Source organism: Cyprinodon tularosa, unplaced genomic scaffold (assembly GCF_016077235.1).
Source record: "Cyprinodon tularosa strain WSP-4 unplaced genomic scaffold, ASM1607723v1 ctg292, whole genome shotgun sequence".
Taxonomy (NCBI): Eukaryota; Metazoa; Chordata; class Actinopteri; order Cyprinodontiformes; family Cyprinodontidae; genus Cyprinodon; species Cyprinodon tularosa.
Window position 1 is genome coordinate 230,499 of NW_024038999.1, and position 25,701 is coordinate 256,199.

Sequence of the window (25,701 nt, forward strand, 5' to 3'; positions counted from 1 at the left end):
TGTCATCTGTCTGTATGAGATGACAATTGAATACAATTCTATAATAGTTCACATATATTTGGCCAACAGATGCATTAGCTTTGAAGACAAAGGTTTTAAACCAATGAAATGCAGTGACGTGTGTGAAACTGTTGAGGCAAAATAAACATGGCTGCATCCTAGGTACTACCTGTGATTCAGTTTATTAGCATACCCTGGAATACCTTCTTTTTTGAAAAATTACCAAAAGGATGCAATTGTACCTTTGTCGATGAGAAAGATGGTGCACATTCCTCCCGACTGGCTTTGGTAAGAGTTTGATTTATCAGTTATCTCTGCTAGTTGTGAAACGAATTACTGATGTCATCCATAACAGCTGCTACCGCTGCTTGTTAGGATTATTTTTATCAATGATGTGTTAACCTGTTAATCTCTAATATTACCTGCCTGTTGCATGTCAAAACTAATGTTTTCCCAAGTTGTTTAGGACTGTTCTTCTGTCAATTATGTTCCTTAATTACATAACCAAGATTTAGGAATGAAATGGGGCACAGACAGAGTGGACCTTTCTTAACAGCAAGTTCTCTGTGCTTTTATCTGGGACCCCGAGTAATGGCTTGATATAGCATGAGCGAGGGAAGTCTTCTTATTTACAAATGTGTATGATGTAATGATGTAATGATGTGACATACTCTATAAAATTCTTCAACTGGTATTTGGTAACGACTTCAACGAGAAGCGTGTCTGGTTGATAAGCAAGTGCTTTCTGTACTCCTAAGCAACTCCTCTGGTCTGAGTAGTTTAAATCTGCAGTCATGTCTCATGCTTATTTAATGCATATACATTATGAAGTGTTATTTAAAGAACGTGTCCTTAGTGATCGCTTCTCAGGAAAGAATTGGGGAGGACGCTTCATTTTTTGCCTTTTTCAGGCCGATTCTCCAGTCGCGCAAGAATTTTTCGATCGGGCCGAGTTTGAGCCTCATCCCACGTTGTGTGTCGTGTAGTATACATTGGGTGATGACCACGACCACTTCCCGATCAGGAATCATAAGGTTGGGAGAAAATCAAACATGTTCGGCCGTCGTAAGATTGCATCAGAGCGTTGGGTCATACAGTGTGAGAATATGCATCGTAAGCTGTGAACTTTTAAACCCTGCGGTATCATCCTACAGTTTGAGCTGTAGCTGTGTGCAAAGATTGAAAATATGGCACAGTGTATGCCCAGCTTTACCCAATCAGCTAGTAGAATTGTACTGAACATCCCTCCAATTTGGGAAAACTTTCCACAGAAGCCTTTCCAGATGGATACTGTGAAGAATTCAAACTGAACTGTACCAATTATTCTGGCTTATGCTAGGTCAATATTACCCCATTACTGTTGCTTAATGCACACAGGTATGTGCAAATTGCCTCAGTGTTGTGCAGTGATTATTGGCAGGGATCATGGACTGCTTTTTTTCAGCTGCTGCATCCCTTCGAATGCAAGCAGAAGTACTATTATCTCTACTTGAGAGTTCTAGCAATGGGAGACTGCAGCATTAACATGAGGTCAGCAGGGCCAGTCCTCTAAACTTGTGACACATCATGGATAAGCTGCCACTGCTTTAGTACCACCAGGAGGTAGATATATTGACACAGTGATAATAAACCAGCATGTTTTCTTTAGGGAAGTTTGCGCTTGATAAAAAAAACTCCCAAACTCCAAGAACCCCCACAGTCATTCACACATAACAGAGCACTTACTTATTAATGCAAAAACTTTTCCAACCATACAGAGAGCATCCATATTTTGACTTGACTTCCGTCATGAAAGCATGGCCTTTATCTGCCATTAAAAGAGGCTTAATAACTTATTCAACTTTCTGTTCTACTCTAGTCACAAGTGATAAGTATTTTTGCGTCCTAGCAATTTTAAAGATGTATGATGACTTTCCAAAACAAATTTTTTTTTTATGCAGTTACACATGGATGTGCTTGTTGACGGTCGCTTAAACTGATGCAAAAAGCTTAAACACTTAAAACAAAGAGGTTTAAAGGAAAAGTCCAGTCATATTCAGAATTCAAAATTCTAAAAATACTTTAAATATGAAATTATTCTATACTGTTCAATAAATGATCAGGGTTTTTAATTAAGAGTAATTTTCATTTGAATGTGCTTTACTGGAGACATATATGTACTGCCACCTACCGGTTTGTGACGTCACGGTGCTGTATTGGCTTTTGAACAAGTCCCAGTGTTGTATCTGGTGTTTATTCAAGTCATCTTGAAAACATTCTTCTTCATGTGTTTTTCCTCTGGCCAGAAGTTTGATAGCAAATCCTCCCTCTTCAAGGTGGCAATCCAATGTACAGGACATCGGTAGATGATCATCAATTGGAAAGGTAAAATAATTTTTTTCCCACTTTTACCCAATGTATTACGACATCCAATTGCCATGCACATGGGCATTGTCAGTTTAACTATGGCTCTCGTGAAATTCAATGGTGAAGTCCTCTTGGAATCTTCAATAATTGTTGATTGCAGATGTGTCTAGTAGTTCCAGTTGATTTTGCTTGTAAAGCGGGGAGCATTGCCTTCGGCTTACTGCACCGTGACATCACTGTTTGAAGATGTCAGGAATGAGGTGTTATAATAAATGGTCGCTCCCGGACTCAGTGATCGAGACAAAAATTATTGTTTTTAAATTTTTACCAATTAACATTAAATTCATTAAAACACCACAAACGTGTTAGTTTTATGTATAGATTATTATTCCTTGCTGACTGAACTTTTCCTTTAACAAATGCAGTTTTAGTTGGTGATTGAAAATACTTGATACTTAACCTTTTTGTCCTGGTACCTCAAAGATTAATTTTCATTATGCAGAGGAGATAGGTCAACATCAGATCATAGTGTCAACACTAATTTAAACAGAAATAATCCTTTCCTTAGTAGACAGATAAACCCCTGCTCCCACCTCCATTTTTTACAATATTTTAATCTAAAATTAATCTTGTGTTTCTGTTTAGCTGTAATGGCAGTAATGAAACCTTTAAAAACGGTTTCATCCAAGCTGATTCTAATTTAAACAAACCCATGGGAGGTCTCTTTGATCCCGATTCAATATCTAGACCCCTTCTAGATTTTCATTTAAAGAGAACACATCGTCTTCTTGATTACTTAAAATATTAATACTAAACCTAATATAAAATACTGAATAGTTATAATGTAATAGAATGAGTGTGTTTGGTTTAGATGTTTTCAGAAAGTCAATAAGAGTATCCTTCCAATGTGGGAACGAAAAGAGAGCTGTGGGGCCATTACAAGAAAATAAAACAGCAGGAGTCCTTGTTCTCCACAATATTGCCCTAAACGCTCCCTCAATCACGAGTCGCCATTTAGAGAAATAATTTGGAATAGAGTCATTACCTGTTTCACAAAATCAATTTTCTCGCTCCATTTCATCTGGGTCATTATCTTTTAAGTGATGCAAGTTTCTTCAAGCACAAATGCCTGTCATTTAAAAAAAGACATCAATGCCACAAATTGAGCCATTTTTGTCTCTTATCTAGAGTTTCTACTTCTCTTCAGGTTCAATGCGGTCTTAAAAGACATAGTCTGCACCTAAAGTCATGGCATTTTCAAGTGTTTATTTAAAGGCGGGGAAATGAATCACAACTTAATTTGACTTATCCTAAAACACAGAGCTTTACTCGACTTTAACTTCCTTTTCATTGATTTTTGCTTTTATCCCCAAAGCATAAATCCCAAATTCTTGTAGAAGCTTTTAATATTCTGACATAATGCGTCTTTAGATAATAGGATTTTAGTTAATTTCTCCAGATTGTAGCTCGTCTCCAAGTTATCTATATTCCAACACTGTTCCATAGTTAACTTATACTGAAAGATGGAAATTATTAAATTTCTTCTCCTTCTTCAAATTACAAACTTTCTCTCTTCTCTCGTTCTTCCAACATATTTCCTTCCTTGGTCTAATCTTACACCCAAATTGCCTATATTCCCCGGCAACACATCTCATCTAACATGTTCCACCTACAGAGTGTGCTTTCTTTCTCATATTTTGCACCCTGTGGTTTCAGTTCGTGCTGTGGAAATGACAAACTGTCAACTCTAGTCAGATAGGAGTCGGGGGAAGTGTGCCAGGAGTATGCAGCTGGGTTCTGGACCCATCTAGACCTTGCTGGTGCCCTACACCAGATGGGCCTGGCAGATTGCACTGGGCTCACTCCAACCACCAGCTCATTTGCACTGATAGCCAGGATCTTCTTGCTCCCACATTATGAGCTTAATGAAAATGACAATCGAGCCAATATTGGGCAGAAAACGCATACATCAAATGTTGTCCATGGAGTAAAATGACAATTTGGGATCCAACTTTCAGTGATTAGCAATTGTTACACTGTCAACACTATCCACTAGGACACAAATTTGATGCATTTTAAATGATCTTGTGGGCTGAGACTATCAGCAGATTTATTTCATATTTAAAAAAATGTGTCACTAACATTTCAACAAATCTTTAACAGCAAAACATTTAAATATCAAGTCCAAAGCTTTTGAATAGCTTAACTGTCCCCCTACAATTTTCAAATGCTAGTATTTATAATATATATATATGTATCTTTAGATATCTATCTATCTATCTATCTATCTATCTATCTATCTACATCTATATATATATCTATCTATCTATCTATAGATATCTATCTATCTATTAGGGATGGGACGATTTATAAAAAAAAAACGTCCGAACCGTTCGGTTCGACTGTCTCGGTTCGATTCGCGTGTGTTGCGTTCGGTTCATGCGCTGCTCCTTTTTCTCATAGGCGAAGCATTTACACTCCAGAGCAGAAGGTGGCGGTACTGCGACCAAAGCCAACCACCAGTAGTAAACAAGAAGAAGAAGTGTAGCAGCTTTGCCGGGTGTAGCATGGAAAAAATCAGTTGTTGTAGAGAATTGCGTGGGAATGGCGAGTGGGAAAGAACAGGAGTTGGAAGACGCGCCAGCAGCACTTTATAGGTCTGCTGTATGGGACCACTTTGCATTTAGAGTGACCTACGATGACGGCGGAAAGAAAGTTGTGGATAAAAGTGCAACAGTGTGCAAGCATTGTGCAACACGTTTTGTTTATGCTAACAGCAACATGACCAACATGTCATGCTAACCCCGAAATCCCTCATACTACGTCAGCGCTCCGCTGTGCTCCAGACCGCCTGCATTAAGCAGAGCCTACAGCCTCCACTGTGGCTCCCGTCCGCTCCCCTATGAGTCCCTTGGAGATGGTAGAGAGCATGCGCGAGATGATTAAATTCAAAGCAGCAAAACATACAGAAATGATCCAGGGTTTCCGCGGATCATTAAAAATAATTACAATTCATTATTTTTTGGGGGATTTTTTCATTAATTTCATACATTTTTATGGGATTTCGGTGTAACAATCAACATATACCGAATCGAACCGAACCGTGGATTTTGTGAATCGTTCCACCCCTACTATTTATCTATCTATATCAGAAATAATTACAGAATTAAAGCATAGGTAAACAACCTCCATTAAAATACTAAATTTCATCATAACAACATAATGCATTAGAAATTAGAGAGAAATAAGAGAATAATAAGAGAAATGACGATCTTGCATGTAATAATTATTTGGAACAATCAAATGTACCCATTTAAGTGCCGCTACTGAATGATCCTATAGATTTGGTGCTTGGAACATACAGTATATTGGAAGATATATATGTGTGTCTGCATTTTGGACAGAAAAAAAAGACGATTTCTAGGACAGCCATGTTCCTGCATTTTTGCCAGTGTTCTCCCATTAATGTTAAAAGTAAATTATCTAAACAATAACATCAGAAATTTGATGTTAAATGCTCTCACATACTAGCGCAGAAGTGTACTGTATATAACGTGTATGTTATGCTCGACTAAATGTGTTACAATAAAATAATAAGGACAACGCTTTCATTGCATTCCCAAACTTTGCCAAGTGCACAATGAATATTTTAACTGTATATAGCCAGACAGAGTAACTGTCCTAATTATAAAAAGTACTGGAGGGAAACATTAGTACTGACACGCAACAGGCAGCTAATATTAAGGTGTAATAAACTCACACATCATCAATGATGATTATCTTAACATCTGCACAGACTAGAATCGAGAAATCAGTGCATTTTCTCACGACTCCAACAAGAACTAATTTCATACTTGATAAGAACATAGGCTAAGAACTTGACCTCCTAGGTCATTTCCTCTGCAGATAAATGATGTTCAGATTTAATATTTGTGCAGAAAGGGTTTAAGTATAAGCTGACACAACTGTGAGCTGTAACATAAAAATATATATATTTTGCCAAAATATACGTTCAAAAAGCATTTTTTACATCATTTTATTTATCATTTATTTTTGCATGGCCTAAAACAGATTTAACAGGCATCTACATGCAGTTTTAACTTATTTCAACTAGTGTTGCGCCGATGCCATTTTTTGGTCCCGATATTGATTCCCGATACCTGGCTGTGCAGTACTGGCCGATACCGATACCATCTGTTTGAAATTGATGTGAATGTGTATATATGAAGAACTGCATACTAGTTGGATGTAAAATAATTATCATCATGGCTTTGTCAAGCTGCTGCCTACCTTTGTGAAGCAGGAAAAAGACTAATACAAAGTGAATCCAGTAGAACTTTTTATTTCTACCTGGAATGGGTGACAATAGTTGAATAAACTTTTGGTTCTCAATATGGTATCAGTGCCCAATTTGTCGGTACTCGCAGATACGATACCCCCATTTTAGTGCTGGATCGGGGCCCTGCCCGATACTGGTATCAGTGCAACACTAATTTCAACACAAAAAGTAGCTACAAAAACAATTTTGAATGATCAGTTTCTAAAAAATGGGTAACTGACTTAAACACTAGCTGTGCACCGCAGCTCTGATTAGCTTCAAATGCTTTTTACATCTTCCATGGGGGATTTTATCAGTTATTCTTAGGCCTAATCCACACAAAGACGGACATGTATATTTTTGTAAGATGCTTAAAAAAGTTGTTTCAACAGCACCTATGAAGAGGCTAAAGCACACACAAAAGCCCTGCAACCAAATCAGGCCAAAAACACTGACAAAAAACATTGGTTTGCTGATGTGAAGTAAACACAAAAATATGTTGGAGAACATTCCAAATAAAGTTGAAACAATCCACTGGACTTCGTTTCCAAGTTTGAAGATGTTTTGCTACCCATCCAGGAAGCTTTTTCAATTCAAAACGTCAGAAATTGCGTTGAGTTTGAGGCTTTATAAAGTGGACCAAAAACAAAGAATTGTTTTAAATCAAGCCTTCTTTTCAAACTCGGAAACAAAGTCCAGTGGATTGTTTTTTTTAAACTTTATTTTGAATGACCATGACCTGGATGACTGAGAATCTTCATCAGCATATGTTGGAGAACAAGTGCATGCAGTTTACGAAGGTAGGTTAAGCTACACCATCTTTTTTTTAAAAGACGCAGCTAGGGCTGCAACTAACGATTATTTTAAAAATCGATTAATCGCCCGATTATTTTTTCGATTAATCGGACAAAAAATATTTTTTATACTAACCTCTTTATTCCAAAATAAACATTTTAGGCAGAACAAACAAGCACACAAGTACAGGTTGCTCATTAACTGTACTGATGCAATATGAAAAATAAATGTTTGTGTTAAAACTACGCAAACTTACATGAGAAATGTAGCTGTACATCCACAAAATATAGGCTACTTTGTTTCATAAAGCGCAAAAAAGACAGGAATTTTTGTTTTTAAAAGCAACTAAGGGGTTCAAACAATAGGCCCCCCCATTTCAACAAATGAGTTTTTTTTAGACTAGAAGATTTCTGCCTTTTAAGACAGGAAAGTATAGCAGTTAAAGTTGCTACTTGAGAAAATACTGAACCATAGAGATAAAAATAGCCCTGTGATTCAAATTATAAATTGTATTTGGAATAAAAATGAGAGAACAAGGGGTGGTAAAAAACACATCCTCCAAAGACAGATATTTACATGGGAATGTGGCAGATAATTAATTGACATATTACTGATCTTGCTGGATTTTATTCTGCTTTACTTCCATAAATTGCAGGATCTTCTTTACTTTATCTTTGCCAGAAGATTTAAACTTTAAAAGCCTTGCCCTTATAATTTGCAAGTTAATTTATTTATAAAGGCTATTTTAATTATTGTGATCAATTTGCGCCTTCAATCCCGGCGCATGTGCGCTTCATTTGCAGTCTGGACGCTGAAACATCCTGCGGCTCTGACTGCAGCGCTGAGAGGGATTCCTGCGGGAGAGAGAGAACGGGGTTGGGATGGGGGAGGCGCCTCACGGCAGCAGCTGCTGCTGCAGGACAAGAGTAGGAATGATACATGCTTTCACGTAAGAGTCTCCAAAAGCCGCCAGTGACCCCGTAAAAAGTCGGCAGATTTGTCGCTAGTCGCTTTTTTTTTCTAAAATAGTCGCTGGAGGGGTCTGAAAAGTCGCTAAATATAGCGACAAAGTCGCTGAGTTGGCAACACTGCGCACCTGCGGCGCTGGCTCGCTCTGCCGTAATTTTTTTTTCTTCCCCCGTTTCAGTCAAGTGGCAGTGATGACGGCGGCGGCGGATGACGCATTAATCGCGCGACACAACTAATCGATGATGAAATTCGTTGCCAACGCTTTTAAAAGTTGATTTTTATCGATTTTATCGATTCCTTGTTGCAGCCCTAGACGCAGCTCACATGTCCACACTGAAACATGAAAAAAATGGTCTCTGACTTTTTAAAGGAAATGTTTTTATGCTGTCTCAAAACACCAGCTCTGTTTGGACACAGATTAAACAATGAAATATCTGTGGTTAAACCTCATCTGGCCTCCATGTGGAAAAGGCCTTAATGGATTTGTTGATTCAGACATAGTGGAGGAATATTGAAGGCTTTTGGCCTGGCACAGCATCTCAATTAGAACAGTTTAAACCCCAAAACATGCACTGTCCAACACCTGCTTTTTGTTTTTATTGAGCCATTCAGAGGCGTATTTGATTGTTCTGATGATTATCCTGCAGAATAATCCAAGTGTGCCTCTTCATACAGTGATGATAAAGTGGCAGTTAATTCAATTAATTCAGGAAATTTCCTGGTACAAAGCAGCAGCACATTTGGTTCCATTAATTACAAGTGATTAGCATCCCGGAGTAACAGAGACCCATGACGTCACACTACCAACCCCAAGTTTAATTGCAGTTTTTTTGTTTTGCTGTAAAAGGTTTTAGTTTTATACCAAATGTCATCAGGAGTCTTTGCACTCACAAAGCCTTTAGAATGGCTCTGTAGCTTTTTTTTTTGCACCAGTAAGGGCCAATATTTTTTCTCATTTGTTCTGTTTTAGGGCCATTTTAATGCCAAGTAATAGTGGTACTTTAGGGTGCCCTGCATGTATTTATACTTAATGCTGACCCTGGTATAGTGTTCTACAAAAACACAGGGGGCAGTAGGGTACGAACCAGTGGGGGGTGATAAAGGGAAGCAATGCTTCATACGCACCATAACAGTTGTGTTCTCCATCGAAAACATTTTTTATTTACATTTACATTTCTCTTACCAATCATAGTTTGTTCTTTTTCTTTGCCGTCATTGTTTTAGTATTGTAAAATGTATTTATGTGTAAAAAGTCTGTCCGGTCCATGCAGAGTTAATAAAACTTGAAAAGGGCTGAGGCTGCACAATTGTTTTCTTTTAATATATACAATGCTTAAGAGTCCTCCACATGTATATAGTCTGATGCTGTCAGTTTTTATTGAACAGCTCTGGCAGTAATCATGTCTGTAAAACTTCAGCTACAACAGCCAAAATCTTTCTTAATTAAAAATATTCTAAAAACCTCCGGCTGAGTGTGAATTGGACGCACAGACCTTTGATCGTGCTTTTAAAAAAATCAAAAAATCCAGCTGTCTGATGCTGTCAGGGGGGAAAAAACAGTGAAAATGCTGCTTTGATTAACAACTCATTAACTTAAAGTTGTGTGGTCGGTCATTATATTTCACAGAGGTTGACATGAATTATTGTTAAGGTTTTTAAAATCTTAGACAAGAACTGTGACTTGTTCAAGATCCCTGCTGTGGTTCACAATTCTAGAAATGAATTATTGCCGAATTAAACAGAAGGGGTTTAATTACTTTTTCGCAGAAGCACAATTTGGTTTGGACAAACTTTCTCCTTTAGCAAATTAGAGCTTTCTAAAACTGCCTTTACCAACAATTGAGGCAATATTTTTTCAGATTTAATTTAATTATATATATATATATATATATATATATATATATATATATATATATATATATATATATATATATATATATATATATAGTATTCAGACCATTTGCTCATTATTGAGTGGAAGCACCTTTTGAGCTAGTACCGCTCATTCTTGTGAATGATGCAACAAGGTTTTCACACCTGGTTTCTGTCAAGATGGGGTGCTGAGTGTACAATAATGATAAATAAAATTAAGTTAATTGATTTCAGCAAATGGCTGCAATGAAAGAGAAAATTTTAAAGGGATCTGAATACTTTCCGTACCCACAGTATAAATATAAATGCACACATTTCATGTTTAGACGGGGCACCAATAGACTTTTAAATCTGGTTGCTTCAACATATTGATGTTTTCAAAGTGGGTAGAATCCTCTGACAAGCAGATTTTTTTTCCTTTTCAAGTCTGACTTATGAAAAACTGTCCATTAGTTTGTTGCAAAAGGCTGGTTTGGTGCGAGCTGCTCTTGTGCTGCATCCTCTCCCCTGGTGCAGCCTGTCAGGCTGAATGAGTTTTATTTAAAAGTGAGGAACAGACAGACAGTTCAGAGGCTCTGAGCCAAGCCTCCCTGGGTATCTTGTTAAAGATCAGTGAGGGTAAACTGTAGAAGTCATGGATCAGAATAACAGGCAATGGGCCAGAGTGACACATAGAGGCATACTCCCACACGTAATCAAAGGGAATAAAAGCTGACCATGTGTGAAATCTAAGAAAGGCAAATAATTAAAAGTGGACAGGTATGTGTGTATGTGTGTGGGTGTGTATGTGTGGTGGTGGTGGAGGGTGCAGGGGGGGAAACAAGACATCTTTCAGTTTAAAACTTATTAAGCAGACCAGGAAGTTTTCTAGACCAGTTGATTATTCAGGTTGCTCAGAGGCAGACCACATGGCTCACTCAGTTGGGGTTATTTAAAACTACAGCTTGTTCTGCAATTATTTATGTTATGCAATTTACCAAAAGATTTAACTAGAACTGGGAGTTATAATTAATAAATAGCTCATTCAAATGAGGAGTAAAACCAATTAATAATTATTAGTTAAATCATTATAATTGATATCTGCCTTATCACCAAGGCTCTTTAGTATTTCATCCAAAGTTGGACTTCTAGACTGGCTAGTAAAATCCAATTTTCTTTCGCCAATTTATTATTTAGACCAGCGGTCCCCAACCTTTTTTGCACCACGGACCGCTATATGTCAGACAATATTTTCACGGACCGGCCAGGGGGGGATAATACGATCAGGTAAAATGATACGACTGGCATAAAATCAAATACAAACAGCATAAAAATAAAACAACAAGCCGGTCCCATCGAGGCGTAATCGGAGACAATGACACACGAAGTGTGCTCCTGATGTCCAGTCTGCTTCGTAGCTTTGTTTTGGTCGCTGTAACCGCAGAAAATCCCGCTTCACAAAGATAGGATGTTATAGATAGGATGAGTCTTGACCTGATTTAACCTGTGTCAAGAGGCACAGATGCACTGACTGATGTAATTGGGAGAGAATACCGCAATTTTTTATATTTTTCAAAATAAAACATCACTCAGATTGTGATCGTCGATAAATTTTATATTATATATACATATATATATACATACACACACACACACACATTTTTTTCTGTGCAGCCCGGTACCAAATGACCAACGGACCGGTACCGATCCGTGGCCCGGTGGTTGGGGACTGCTGATTTAGACTATGACTATCAGCAGAGTTATTAACTATCAAGCAAATTAATTGTCTCAGTTTCTACAAATGTTAACCAAAGGGTGAATCTAGATTTAAGTGATAAATTGCTCACTGCATAAATAATCACAGACTACGACAGGTTAAAATGCCGGTACCTTTATTGGCTAATAATCCCCATTACAGTATTATTATATCTAATAACTATACAAACTATAACCACTACTGTAAATGAGCACAAGGTGAATGAAAGCTAATAAAAGGGGATTAACATTCCATTCAAAGAATGGAATGGAACAATTTAAAAGATGAATAGTGTTCATCTTTTAAAGCTAGGTGGTTAAATGCAAGTGTTTTTTAAGATAGCATCAGATAAATGTGAATAACAACTTATGCAGAGATCTTAACTGCAACCAAAGCAGTGAAGCTTTCATTGGTTATACAGCAGAAAATGCAAAACCTTTTATTCCCTGTGGCCTTTCAGACCAGAAAGTCACAGGACAAAAAGAAAGAACATAGGAAGTTTGCCAGTGTTGCCAGATAGAGTCGAGGTTTTCCCAGCACAAACATCTGTAAAAAACCAACATATTGCACAACAACCCACCCAGTTAATATATTGTTATATTTACTGTGTCGCCCTGTGTTACTAAGTCGCCCCCTTTTCTTTTAAGGTCTTTCAGCACAAAATTGCACAAATTTCAAAGGCAGCGTGTTTCACTCTGGTGAGCTTAATATTACTCTCCAATTTGTTTGGCTTCTGGATAGATGAGTCAGAGCAGCTCCTTCTCACTGCAGAGCTAAGTCCGACATGGTTTTTAGTCGTACAGTGTGACCAGTAGTTGCGTGCAACAAAACATTCGCACAGTGTACGCCCGGCTTAAACGGAACAGTTTAGGCACTTATTACGGCAAACATCATGATAGAATAGTATGTTTACGTCTAATACTAGTCTGCACAATTCAACGTCATCTACTGGTATTTCTGATGCAGTTTAGTAGATTTATCTGCTTTTGTTTAGCAGTTTTATGAAAAATAGAGAACTCGGATGGAAAAATAACTGAAGTTTTTTTTTTAAACTGTGCCCATTGGGACTTAAACAAGTCCGTACATCAGTCATGTCCACCTCAACTTTAAAGCGACACATGGAGTTAAAGCATCCAATCTATCTTGGGAAATATCTGCTACTGAATGAGGAACGTAACAAATCATTTTTGATACAGATCTTTTCAGCCGAACCTGAATGTACCTGTATGAACCTGAAGTTCTGTGTAATTTGGCTAAATAAAGGCTTCCCTGCACATAAAATATAGCTTGACTTCATCAAGTATTTTCCATTTCTCTGTTTATATCCTGTTCATACATTTAAAGGGTGAAATATGAGGTTATACTGTGTAGCATTGTGGCTTCATTTACCAAATTATCTAGTTAACTAGTTGGCTGGTGAACTTAGTTAATTTTTTGAAAAGGTAAACTATGAACGTGAGCTTGTTCATTTTAATCAGTATGAACTGAACAAGAGCTCATTCTTTTTAACTATGAACTGGCACAACATTGCTTACTACCCACATGAGACTTTTTCTGCCACTTCACACCAATACGAACGATGGACCTACTATGAGCCATTAGATGTCAGCTACATTTTTGAAGACATGAGTGCAGTAAAATGTCAGGGCAACATAGTTCGAGGTGGAAAATGAAGCTAATGAGGATGCAAGTCATGACAATATATGAACACTCACAGACACTCAAAGGAAGGGCACCTACCATTGGCATCACGGTAATAGGCATGAGTGACACTGCGGAAACGCTCCTGACCAGCTGTATCCCAAATCTGAGAGGAAAGATGGAAGACAGGGTTTTAGGTGACTTATCGTTATAACACTGACATCATCAATATAGCTGCAAATAAAAGCTTATCGTTAAACAAACATGCTATGCACACTGATTCAGAAATAAAGTATTCTTCCTTATCAGAGGTACTGGTAGAAATCATGCTGGTTTCTATTTGTTATTCATTTATTAAATTAATCCATATTTCATTCTAATGGATCTAAAATATTTACTGCTGTTTGGAAAATGAAGAGCGATTAACTACTCTGATTAGTCAACTCCACTTCAACTATGCAATACAAATTAAAATGTCTGTTAAATTCTATGTATTTTATAACATATGTGTGAAGTAATCAGAAAATATCCTGCTTAAAAGTGACAATTCGCTTTTTTATGGTTCATATTTCTTCTTTTAGACTCAAAACAGAATTAGGCTCGTTTTAATTTTACTTATAAGAAATTTGTTAGGAGTCGACAGAGGGAGTCTTATACAGTTAGCCCTTTGAAGCAGTCCTATCTACTTATAAAAAAACATTTAGTCCCAAATAGGTTTTTTTAACCTGATTTTTGCATTTATTATATTTCATATGATTTATCTTTTTTTTTTTTTTTATTAAAAAAATTCTATTGCATCTATTACTTCCAGCTGTCCGTTGCCTTGGCCCGTCTTGTCACAATGGGGAACCGGGCATTTAGTCGCTCTGCTCCCCACCTCTGGAACTCCCTCCCTCCGGATCTCCGTACTCTGGACTCCTTCCCTCTTTTCAAATCCAGACTCAAAACATTCCTGTTCAGACAATGTTATCCTATCTAGTTCATATGCATCACTCCAATATTGTTTTCTTCCTTTTCTTCCTTTGGCTTTATTTTACTTCCTGCTGTTTTGTTTTCTGTGGCATCTTTATGCTTGTACTTTTTAGCTTCCTGTTTTTAATGTTTTATCTGCCTGTACAGTGTCCTTGGGTGTTTTGATAAGGCGCTTTCAAATAAAATGTATTATTATTATCATTATTATTATTATTACAGATGTGAATGATTTCTGCAGCTAGCAACCAAAAAAGGTAGCATCACAAACCTATCCTGAGGTCTCAAACATAGTTTTGCTGTTCCTACATTATGAAGGGAAACAGATCTATTTATAATTGCAGCTACATTCTGTGAACATCTAACTAAATCTTTCACACAGTTCAACTATCTAAGAGCCAGTTTTGAAACCAAACTAATACAAGCAGGCATTATTTTTATTAACCCTAGAGAAATGGCATTAGAGGGGGGACACATCTGTGGAAAATTGCCCAAACCAGAACTTTACTTATGATTATAACTGGTGCTTTGAACTGAATAAGTGGGGAAAGATTAAGTATTTCAGCTCCGGCTTTTGATTTCAAACGACATTTTTAAGGTGCAGTTTTTTAGTTTAGTTTATTTAGGATCCCCATTAGCTGTAGCAAGCTACAGCTATTCTTCCTGGGGTCCAACAACAAAACATGAAATAAAAAATTACAAATGAAATAAAATTATGTGGAAATTAAAACAACATCTCCCATAATCTATACATATACAAGCATACAAGTATACATATACAAGTAATGTAAACAATGTGGCAAAGGGCTTTTCTTTCAAACCATAAAGTGGTTCCACAATTAAATACCCAATAGTAAGCGAGTTCATCCTTGAAAGAAAACTGAATGAGCAGTTTTGACAGACTGACATATGAATCAATTAAAGGTGGAAAAACTGGGAGCATGAAGGTTGTATAATTAACTGAAGGATTTTGACTGACATTAAGCTGCACCCTCCTTCTCTGTGTCTCCTGATGGCGTCTTCAGTCAGGTATAGCTGCTGGCTAATTGACTGAAGGATAAAATGACGCCTCATTAACTCAGCATTTCTTCCCTCCTGGGTGTCATGATGAAGGCAGTGAAGCAGTGGCAACTTTACAGTTAGTTCCTTATTTATAATAACCTACACATTAAAACAGTAAAACCTGAGTCTTGATTTTTGATTTCTCACCTGTAATTTGACCTTGATGCTGTCGATAGTCATGACTTTATTCTGAAAGACAAAAGAAATTCAGTTTATGAATGTTTAAATTTATAAACATAGAAAGCAGGAGAACATGTTTAATTTAACAAAAATAAAAATGTTGTTTTATAAGAAAAGGCCTCTTCAGTGAGGACCTCCAATGCTGTCAGCATTGTACTGTCTTCACAGTCACACAAATCCTCAGCTTTGCTTAATGTAGCCTTTGTTTCAGAGAGTTGCATCAGTTATCAACACCATGACTGCAAGGCTGTTTCCGTGATGAAAAAAAATACACAAAAGCTTTTAAATTCCTCTGCAGATTCACTTTTTAACAAATGACTCTGGTCCATGGAAACAGAATGGAACCAACTTCCCCAGAAATCTTTACAAGGCATGTGAAAATACGGATCAGGGAAATGGGCACACAGACTTGGTCAGGAGACTTAGTGAATATCAGCATCTGGGCAGATTATCAAAGTTATAAAGAGTAAAATGTAAAGAGGACACAGAGCTGCCACAACGTTTATGTTTGGATCCTTGCTGACATTTGAAGCTGATTTGTTACCCTTGTGTATTACATCCACCGTAACATTGGCCCCCTGCAGATAGATTTGGCATCAGAGTATTTTGATTTCCCTGACAGATGGAAGTCTCTCTTGGGTCATCCTTCAGTGTATTCAACTGAAACAGCTGAAGAAGAACCTTTCTGGAGGAAAGACACTTTACACAGTTAAATATCACTCATTAAAAATGCAGATGATACTTGTGGGAGTTCTTAGCCACGAAAGCTGCAATGAAAGAAAACTACAAAACCCAAATTAGACATAACCTGCTTCATCTAAAGAGTTTTCTAATAACTTTGACACGATGTTGAATTAGAAACTTCTGTTTGCCAAAGGTTCTCATCTTTGAAGTGCTTCAAACTAAACAAAATTGATCAAGTTCCATTAAATTGTTCCTGCACAAAGAAAGAATTAGAATGAAACCTCAGGTCATGACTATGAAGAAGATAATAAGTAGATCAGCTCCACTTTAACATTGGCATCTCCATGGTCTTCCCACAACAGACAAGAAAAAGCTGCTGTCAGCTGACCCAGTTTTCTTCCTAGGTCAGGAACGAGTGGCTTTCTATAAAGATGATGGGAGCTTTTAAGTGGTGTCAGGGTGGATTTAGTAAAGTTAGCACAGGTTGAATCTCAGACACCTCTGTTGAGCACCGCAGAACAGAATTATGACCAATTCCAAGCACAGAGCAATGAATCACAGGCATCAGAGTATTGGATTGTTGTTGGACAGAAAAGCACCACAACATTGTCCAGAAGCAAACCAGAATTTTGTTTATTGAAGAAAAAAGTAAAACTGTGCTTTTATCCACACATTCAGTAAAGGAGATTTGCAAAGTTCTAAATTCCTAAGCTTTTCTTAACTTCATTATATTTCATCATTGCGTTCTTATTTTCTGGGTTGTGTTTTTCTCTTCAGCTGTACAGGTTAAATTTTTAATTTCTGTTAATAAAATAATGTTCAATCCTATGTGTACCAGAGTTTCCCAATCGTGAGACATTAAAGAGCACTTCTTAAAAAAGTTTTACACAATGTGAACCTAAAAATTTTTTTATTTTTCATGTTCCTAATTAGTGCAGGACATTTGCATGGCATCAATATAACATGGGCTAGATATAGCTGTCAGTTAGTACTGTATTTTGAATACAGAGGTTATAATTAAATGTTTTTATCTTTCGGCTTTTCCCTCTTCTTATGTTTAACTGGGCATAAACAAATAACTATATAAAAAAATTCTAAGCATTTTTACAGCTCCATATATGTCAAAATCGTAACTTGGCAATATATTTTCTCTTTCAAAAGTCTTTTTGTGTGATACATTTTCAGGATTGAAAAGGTAAAGAAAAAACATTCCTATTTTAGCCCCTAATCACAAAACCCAAACCAATGGCAACAAAGACAGACAAGAATACAACCAGCAGAAAAAAACACAATATTGCAAAGAGCAATAATAGAAACTATTTAGCTTTAAAGGACCAGACACTGCACCAATTCAAACACATCATCTCAATTTACAGAGATAATCCAACCAGATCCTGCAGTTATTTGTTTCAAAGTTTTCCATCTAAGGAAAACCAGCTGCTTGGATTGACTCAAAGCAATCCTTCACACCAAGCATGCTTGAAGCGACAGTGGAGATGAAAACTCCCTTTTAACAGGAAGAAACCTCCAGCAGAACCAGGCTTAGTATGAGTGAATGATTTTTTCCAGGGTCAGTACTTCCCCACTGCCACAGAAGCAGGACCAGCATAGGCACCCCAAGACCATATGGCCATAGACGGAACCTAGAGCCTAGTGGCATATGGCCACTTTTGGCTCTAGGCGTATATACTGGGAGTAGCAAGCCCTGATTCCACTTCAACTTCTTTGTCAATGACAATATCCACTCATTCATCCATCCATCCAAAAAAGATACAATTTTTGCATTTAAGATGGAAAAAATGTCTTCCAATATGCTCATCCTCATAGCCTCAAGTGGAAAATTCACCTGGTTTAATTTCATAAAAAATCTTCTTTAAGAAACCTTTGGCTATCTGATAATGAATCAAAAAAGAATAAGCTACAGATTAATCGATTTACAAAATAATGTAATATTAAACAGATAACATGACCAGTCCACTTACAGTATGTCCGCAGCAGATAACCACAAAAAAAAAAAAAAAAAAAAAAAAAAAAAAAAAGAAAATTCAGATGCTTTTCTTCTATTTTTTCCCCTTTGGTTGGTGCAAAGAAAAATTAATTTGGAAACAATTGCAATACTTTAACATTTATATATTTAATTTTTTAATACTTAAAATTCAGTTTTTTGTGAATCCTTTCTAGTCATATTTTATTTCCTATTATTTTACAGTTTTTATATCTTCAAAATGTTTTTATTTGTCAAGACAATTCATTTACAGATTTTTTTTGTGGTTATCTAGTGATTTTTTGAAAGAAAATAAAAGAATAAAAATAGTTAAGCATTTTAAAAGGAATTTAAAAAAAAAGGAACATAACAGCATTTTTTAAATAAATGATTTATTATGAGAACATATCATTTCACCATTTATTGGGGGTAATTAATTGAATGCTTATTTATTTATTGAACATGTGTATATTTATTTATTTATTTAGATTGGAGTAGATGTGATTAGATGAGCTTTATTGATCTCACAGCGGAGAAATTCACTCGTCACATATTGGCATAGAAGTTACTGGAGGTGCAAACAGGGAGGAAAAAGGTGCATTAAGATGCTTTGTAAAAAAAAAAAAAAACATTTAGGGCAACTCGGCCACAGTTGGGATTGAACACACGAGCTGTTGATCTGGAGACCACTCAGCTTAACCACTGCGCTATAAGTTCGCAACACGTGACAGCCCTCCCAGTCTGGTCAAGTAGCAGGGTGTCACGTATTGCACGGCAAGAAAGTAACACACAAAAACAAAGCTTTCAATGGCACTTATATTTTACAAAACTAAAGAAAATATATTTTCTTACATACCCTTTTGAATAACTTTGGCTTATCTTAATGAGGAATCAACTTTGGATATGATTTTAATTTCAACATCACCAGCCGCAGCACTGTCTCTGTCGCCTTTCTCTGGTTGCGCTACAGTCCGTATCCCCGGCTCCAACTTAATTAATTTTATTTTTCATTAAATAATAGCGATGCAGATAAATAGAAATAACAGTTCTCAGATAAGATCGGAGGTGTATCTATAACTACGCAACCATTTTCATAAAATAAGATTATGCAGTCACTTGACTGCATAATCTTATGTTAAATTAATTCATTAACTTTATTTTAATCAAAAACAAAATAAAATAGCACAGTATCACACCAAGATCCCCAATAAACCTGCTTTTCAGTTGACTGCAGGCCCACAAACGTCACCCTCAGCACGGCAGAGGTCCCAAGCGCCACCTGGTGGTTGTCCGGGTACATTGCAGTTCTTTTTTAAATAAAAAAACTGGCCTCAGGAAATACAACGTGATTCACGTGGGAATCACACAGGAATCACGCAGGAAACCGTCCATTTCCAACCAGTCCCCACTGTATGACAGCTCCTACCTAAATGACTTTCAGAAATCCAAAACCTTTTGAAACACCACTTCAGGGGTGTGCTTCGGTGGCGGAGTGGTTAGCGCCAACGAAGGGATTACCAGCTAGAGGTGCTTAACTGGCTTCTTTTTTACTGGTACAACAGACGGAACTGCATCTTGGCTGACGAGATTCACCTAGGAAAGCCCATACAGTCCTTAACATATCAGAAGAGATTCACCGTATTGGCATTAAAGAGCCCTTCCTCATCATCGCCCCTCTCTCTACTATTGCAAACTGGGAGCAAGAATTTCACACCTGACTCACCTTAACGTCATCATTTACTAGAAGCATGATTAGCAGGCAGATGCTGCAGCAGTATGAGACTCATTTCAGTGATGCAAAGGGTCGCCCCCATTCACGGTGCCCACAATGTATAGGCTGTCATCACCACGTTTGAGATGATCCTGGGAGGCCGCCCCAAGCTCGATTGCCATTGAGTGGCGATGTGTGATCGTGGGCCCATCCATCGTCCGAAGAACAGGACTTCAGACGATGTACGACCAGGCAGAGAAGCTTGTGTCGAAGTCTGTGTTCCCTGAGCTCGCCAACAACGAGTGGGCCAGATAGCTTTACCACAAAGGACAGATCAGAGCCATCCAGCTGGAATACCCGGAAGCCCGCCGGACTCTGACCAACGCTCTGAGGAAGGCTCCACAGCACATCCCTGTGGGCTCCAAGCAGACCGTTCATAAGCTGCTCATCGTGGTGGAGCTGCTCCTCGGAGAGATTCCTGACAGGCTGCAGTTCAGGCAGCCATCGCTCAAACCATCCCTGAAGCTGTACTTCCTGCTGACTCAGGCGGTGAGGAAGGGGAACCTAGCCAAGTTTAAATCAGGTTCTGGAGCAGTTTGGACAAATGTTTCAGACTGACGGGACGTACACGTTCATCATCCGCCAGTGACACAATGTAAAGTAAAAAATTATTAATTAGGTAATGATTATCTCAAAAGACAATGTCTGAGATGCTGCAAGACAAAGGAGGAAATGTTGGGATTTAAAAACAAATTGGTTTCACTGGGGGTAAACTGTGAAGCTCAGTTATACAGTGCAGCAAATGATCTTAAACTGAATAGAAAGGGTTGTGAGTTGAATGACATCTGCATCATTAGCATTGGTGAATCTGCTGACAAACGCAGTTAGGGGGAGGAAATTGTTGCAGCAAACTATACAATACTATTTAAACTAACATCTTTTTTTACTGACCAGCTGGCTTCCAAGGTGAATCTAACAACATTTAAAAGGCTGTTTATCCTTAATTCACTGTGGACATTTAAATGTTCACATCTTCAATTATTTTTCAATTTTCAGAAGTTTCATATCATTAGAAAGCTTAGGCTCCACTCTTTCACATATTTAAATAGAATAACTAAAGGTAGATTTGTTTCTGGTTTTGCTACGGCCTGTCACAAATAGGATGGCATTGTGAGACATGCTTTTTATAGAGCAAAACCTTTCCTGCCACAATAGGCTGCCAGCTTGTCTCTATGATTTGCCTGAAACGCTGCAGCAGGACAAGTGAAAAATATATAACAGATTTAAAAGACCAAAGTGAGCTCAAAAGAATAACAAGAAACTGAAATATTAGAGTTTATTTGGTTTATTAATGAAGTGGATAAAAGTAAAATATATCCAATTTAGTTCTACTACGGTACTTATTACTCCATGAAACATCTGTTTTCTAATAGTACTCTATTGGAATCAGAAACACTATTATCAATTTAACTGAATTCACTTGTCCTTGTGGCTTTGGTAGGATGTAGAAAACCTTGTTACCACTCAGAGCCACTTGTTAAACTCGTTCCTCCCACTGCTGGCAGGTCAGGCTGTAGCTTTAAAATGAAACTAATCAATACTAGACCTTCCCTTTATCTGTTGTTCACTAAACAAGATAACGGTCACGTTTTTTGTGGCCAGAACATCACTGTAGACAGTTGCACTTGTCATAACAGAATAAAAGGTACATCTGATGATGTGCCTATTTTTCTCCACTACAAATCTAAAAAGGAGCTGTGGAAACCAATGCTGGAAGTGGACAAAAAGATTGGATTACCAAGGCAGATCTGAAATGCATGGCAACAGGGACACGGTAGGTTTGAAATGGGCTTTTAGGAGACTGACATGTTTTTAGTGTATTGGGCTGCGTACCAACCCACACACTCCCACGAAAATCCACTCTAAGAGAACTGACTATCAAACAGCAGCATGCGTTACAGCAGCAGAGCATTTCAATGGCACACATACTGAGTTATTATCTGAATGCACCATTACTCACTGTCCCTTTAAGGCACGGAGCTCATTGGCTGAGTCAAGCAAAGCCTGCTCCCTACTAATATACGGATGCAGCAGGGTGAGATTTTACTTGAAAACAGGGTGAATAAAACACAAAGATTTCCATTGTAAAACCTACAAAATTGTAATTTATACTGGTAACAGGATTTTTATAGGGTCCTCCTGAATCTGTGTTGAGAGTACACCCAAATATTGTCAGTAGGGAGGAAGCCCTTGTTTTGAAGATCACCAATAGTACATTTTTCATGTTCTTAAATGCATCATCATTGCTATTATAAACCACTTTATATTCAGACAAATTCCATTTGGACAATATCAACCTGAAAAATAAAGATGAATCCACATTTTTTCATTAAAGGGGAACTCCGTTTTTTGTTTTTTGTTACATTGGACCCTTGATTTTACGTTATTACATCATGTTCCACTCACCCATATGAGTTTTGTGTCATTTGGAGCCGTTCTGAAGATATTCTTTTAAGTTATATCCAAATAACGTCTTCCTATGGCCAACGACTTGAAGGCACAAACTAAACTGTTCATAATGTATTCTTTATAGTACACCAGCATTCATAACATGCAGGCGAATCACTGTCCCCCAGACATCTGCTGTTATATTTTTTATATTTATATTTTTTTTAAAACAAAGCGGAGTGTGTATTACGTTATCCGCGCGCGCCAGACTGGAGTTGTGATAGGCAGCCCGTGCCACAGGTGGCTACATTCTACCTCTTATATTCATTCAGCTAGCTAATCTGAATCGTTCAATTAAATTTGGAGTGAGATCATCTGTGGTAGTAGCACTAGACATCTTCCAGGCATGTGAGTAAAACTAGCAGCAGTTGAGCGGATAGGATGAATGAATGGTAGCCGGCGCACGGATGACGTCATACACACTCAGCATTGTTTTTAAAAAATATAAAAAATATAACCGTGGATGTCTAGGGGACAATGATTCGCCTACATGTCATGAATGCTGGCGTACCATAAAGAATAAATTGTGAACAGTTTAGTTTGTGCCTTCAAGTCGTTGGCCATAGGAAGACGTTACTTATATATAACCAAACCAAATATCTTCGGAACAGCTCCAAATGACACAAAACTAATATGGGTGAGTAGAACATGATGTAATAACGTAAAATCAAGGGCCCAATGTAAAAAAAAAAAAAAAAACGGTGTTCCCCTTTTAAGTTGAGATAAAACCCTTTTTCACACAATATGTAAAAATAATCTGCAATGGACTTTCGGCCTGTCAACAGGGAACCCCCGCCTTTCACCAACAGACCACTGCAGATCGGCTCCAACGCCACCCTGACTGACAAATGAAGCGGAAGAAGAATGGATGGATGTCAAAATAATGAAGCATTTCCAACTATGTATGAAAAAAATCATATGAAGGGCCAGGTTGTTCTTTTCTGCATGGAACATTCTGGTGAGTTTTACATGACATCTTCATGTAGAATTTCTGAATGTGAAAAAAAACCTTGAACTGCATTATTGCAATCAGAAACTCTAAAAAGTGCAATGTTTGCAGACCAAGTAGCTCAACAACTTCCCAGAAAAGGTAGAAAATCTGCTTGCAAGAAAGATAATAAGGAACTTCAGGGACACAAACAAACACGTCAGCATTTGGCTTTCAGCTGTTGCTAATTTCCTCCCCTGACTGTATGAGGCTCACTGGTGGAGAGTAAATAACAACCAGCAAACTGCAAAAAGCTTTTGAACAAACACAGTTGGGCTTTAATAAAGCATATGCAAACATTTCTCTGTCTAATTAATGTGGACTTAAGAGTTCATAATTGCAATTAGCTGGTTCCTTAAGCCGTAACACTCAAATACAAGAAAATATCATGTCCTCTGATCTTTCAGAGTGACAAATCATGTATTTCTATATGGCAATTTGATGGATAAGCCCTATTTTAGTCATTGTTAAGGCAAAGTATCGCAAGTGTCATTTAATCTCTGTAGGAATTTGTTCGATTCAAGAACTCAGTGTTTTCAGTAGGAAATTTGGACTCAGTTCCCAGTGTCAAAGTTCAGCAGTCTAACAGATACAGCGTTAGACTGAAAGGAGGCGCAGAAAATGATTGTGTGAAGGATCAGTGGGTTCCTTCATGATCTGCCTGCATACTTACAAATTTTCCTAGGTGCTTTGTGCGGAAATTCTGTCTGCACACAGTCTGCGAATTACATAATTTGGCAGCACGCACCTCATGGACGCTTCAAGGATAAACCAAGCTTAAACCCCCCCTCTTCAGAGCCATCCTCTCAGCATCAGTGCAGCCGTCGTGCCTCAGGTGGATGCTGGTGTAGAGAACGCTCTCCACTTTACAGCAACAAAAGTTCCTCAGGACTGAGCTCCATAGTCCAGCTCTATGCAGCTGGCTTTCGAAATGGAGACTAATGGGCTTTCATGACTAGGTCTGGGTACCGAACTTCGGTTCTTTGATGGTACCGACCGAAATGCTTCGGTTCTACAGAGTATCGAAACATGCCTCGTCTTTCGGTACCAAGTTTCGGTGATTGGCTGTAACACTTAACGTGATTGCGTCTTTCAGGAGAAATACACAGGTGGTCACGCCTACAGCCAGGGTTCATGTGTATCTGTTGTGAACTGGTTGCGAGCGTCGCGGAACCCCTTTAAAATGCCCCCCAGGTCAAAAGTGTGGCTTCATTTTATTAAGACTGATGCCAATAGTGCGCAATGTAATACATCGAGCACGGAAACAATTTAAGAGCAGAAAGTTGCTCGGTGTTTGACTGCAAGAAGAGCGGACCACAGCCAGCGCGACCATCCTCCTCTCAGCAGCCCGTGGGCGGAGCAAAGCCAGAGCGGAGTGAAGCATGCTGCTTTCAAACTGGACGCAGCAGGAGCAGCAAAATTGCGTCTGCTGCTTCCTTTTTGCTGCTTGTACCAGTTTCTGACGTGCGGCTAAAGCAGCTTCGCTGCTCTGGCTGCGCGGTCGAAAAGTGGTTCTGAAACGCGTTGGGCGGAGCTACTCTATCCTTTATTTGCCTTGCAGCTATATTTGCTGTGATCAGTGGGAATAAAGTAGTTTTATTATGTTTTTAAGTGGGAAAATCCACCTGAAAGCTTAATCAGTTATCAGTTAGTATCTGTTAATTTTTCTAAAGAAAAACTGCTAAGTAAAAAGGTCCTCACAATGTAACAGTGAATATTAGACACTGACTTGTTTGCAACTGTTCTTCTTCACTGAAAAACATTTTTTTATGTAAGAGGAAAGATGTAAATGGAAAAATCAGAGCTTAAAATCAAACTCAAGATTTGTACTTTATTATGTTGTGTAATTTTCTTTTTCTTCGAATTGATTATTAAACTGGTATCGAAAAAAGTATCGTTCAGGAACCGGTAGTGAAGGTATTGGTACCGGCGGCGACCA

General features: G+C 37.9%; 1 protein-coding gene across 1 annotated transcript in view; it reads right to left on the bottom strand.

Annotated features, from left to right (window-relative positions):
• LOC119787294 (ras-related protein Rab-26) overlaps window positions 1-25,701 on the bottom strand; it is a 129,391-nt gene that overhangs the window by 63,813 nt on the left and 39,877 nt on the right. The window contains exons 3-4 of the mRNA XM_038291073.1: window positions 15,855-15,896; window positions 13,776-13,842 (exon numbers count right to left, since the gene is read on the bottom strand). Of these exons, the coding sequence (XP_038147001.1) occupies window positions 13,776-13,842; window positions 15,855-15,896 (109 nt within the window). The remainder of the gene's footprint in view (window positions 1-13,775; window positions 13,843-15,854; window positions 15,897-25,701) is intronic.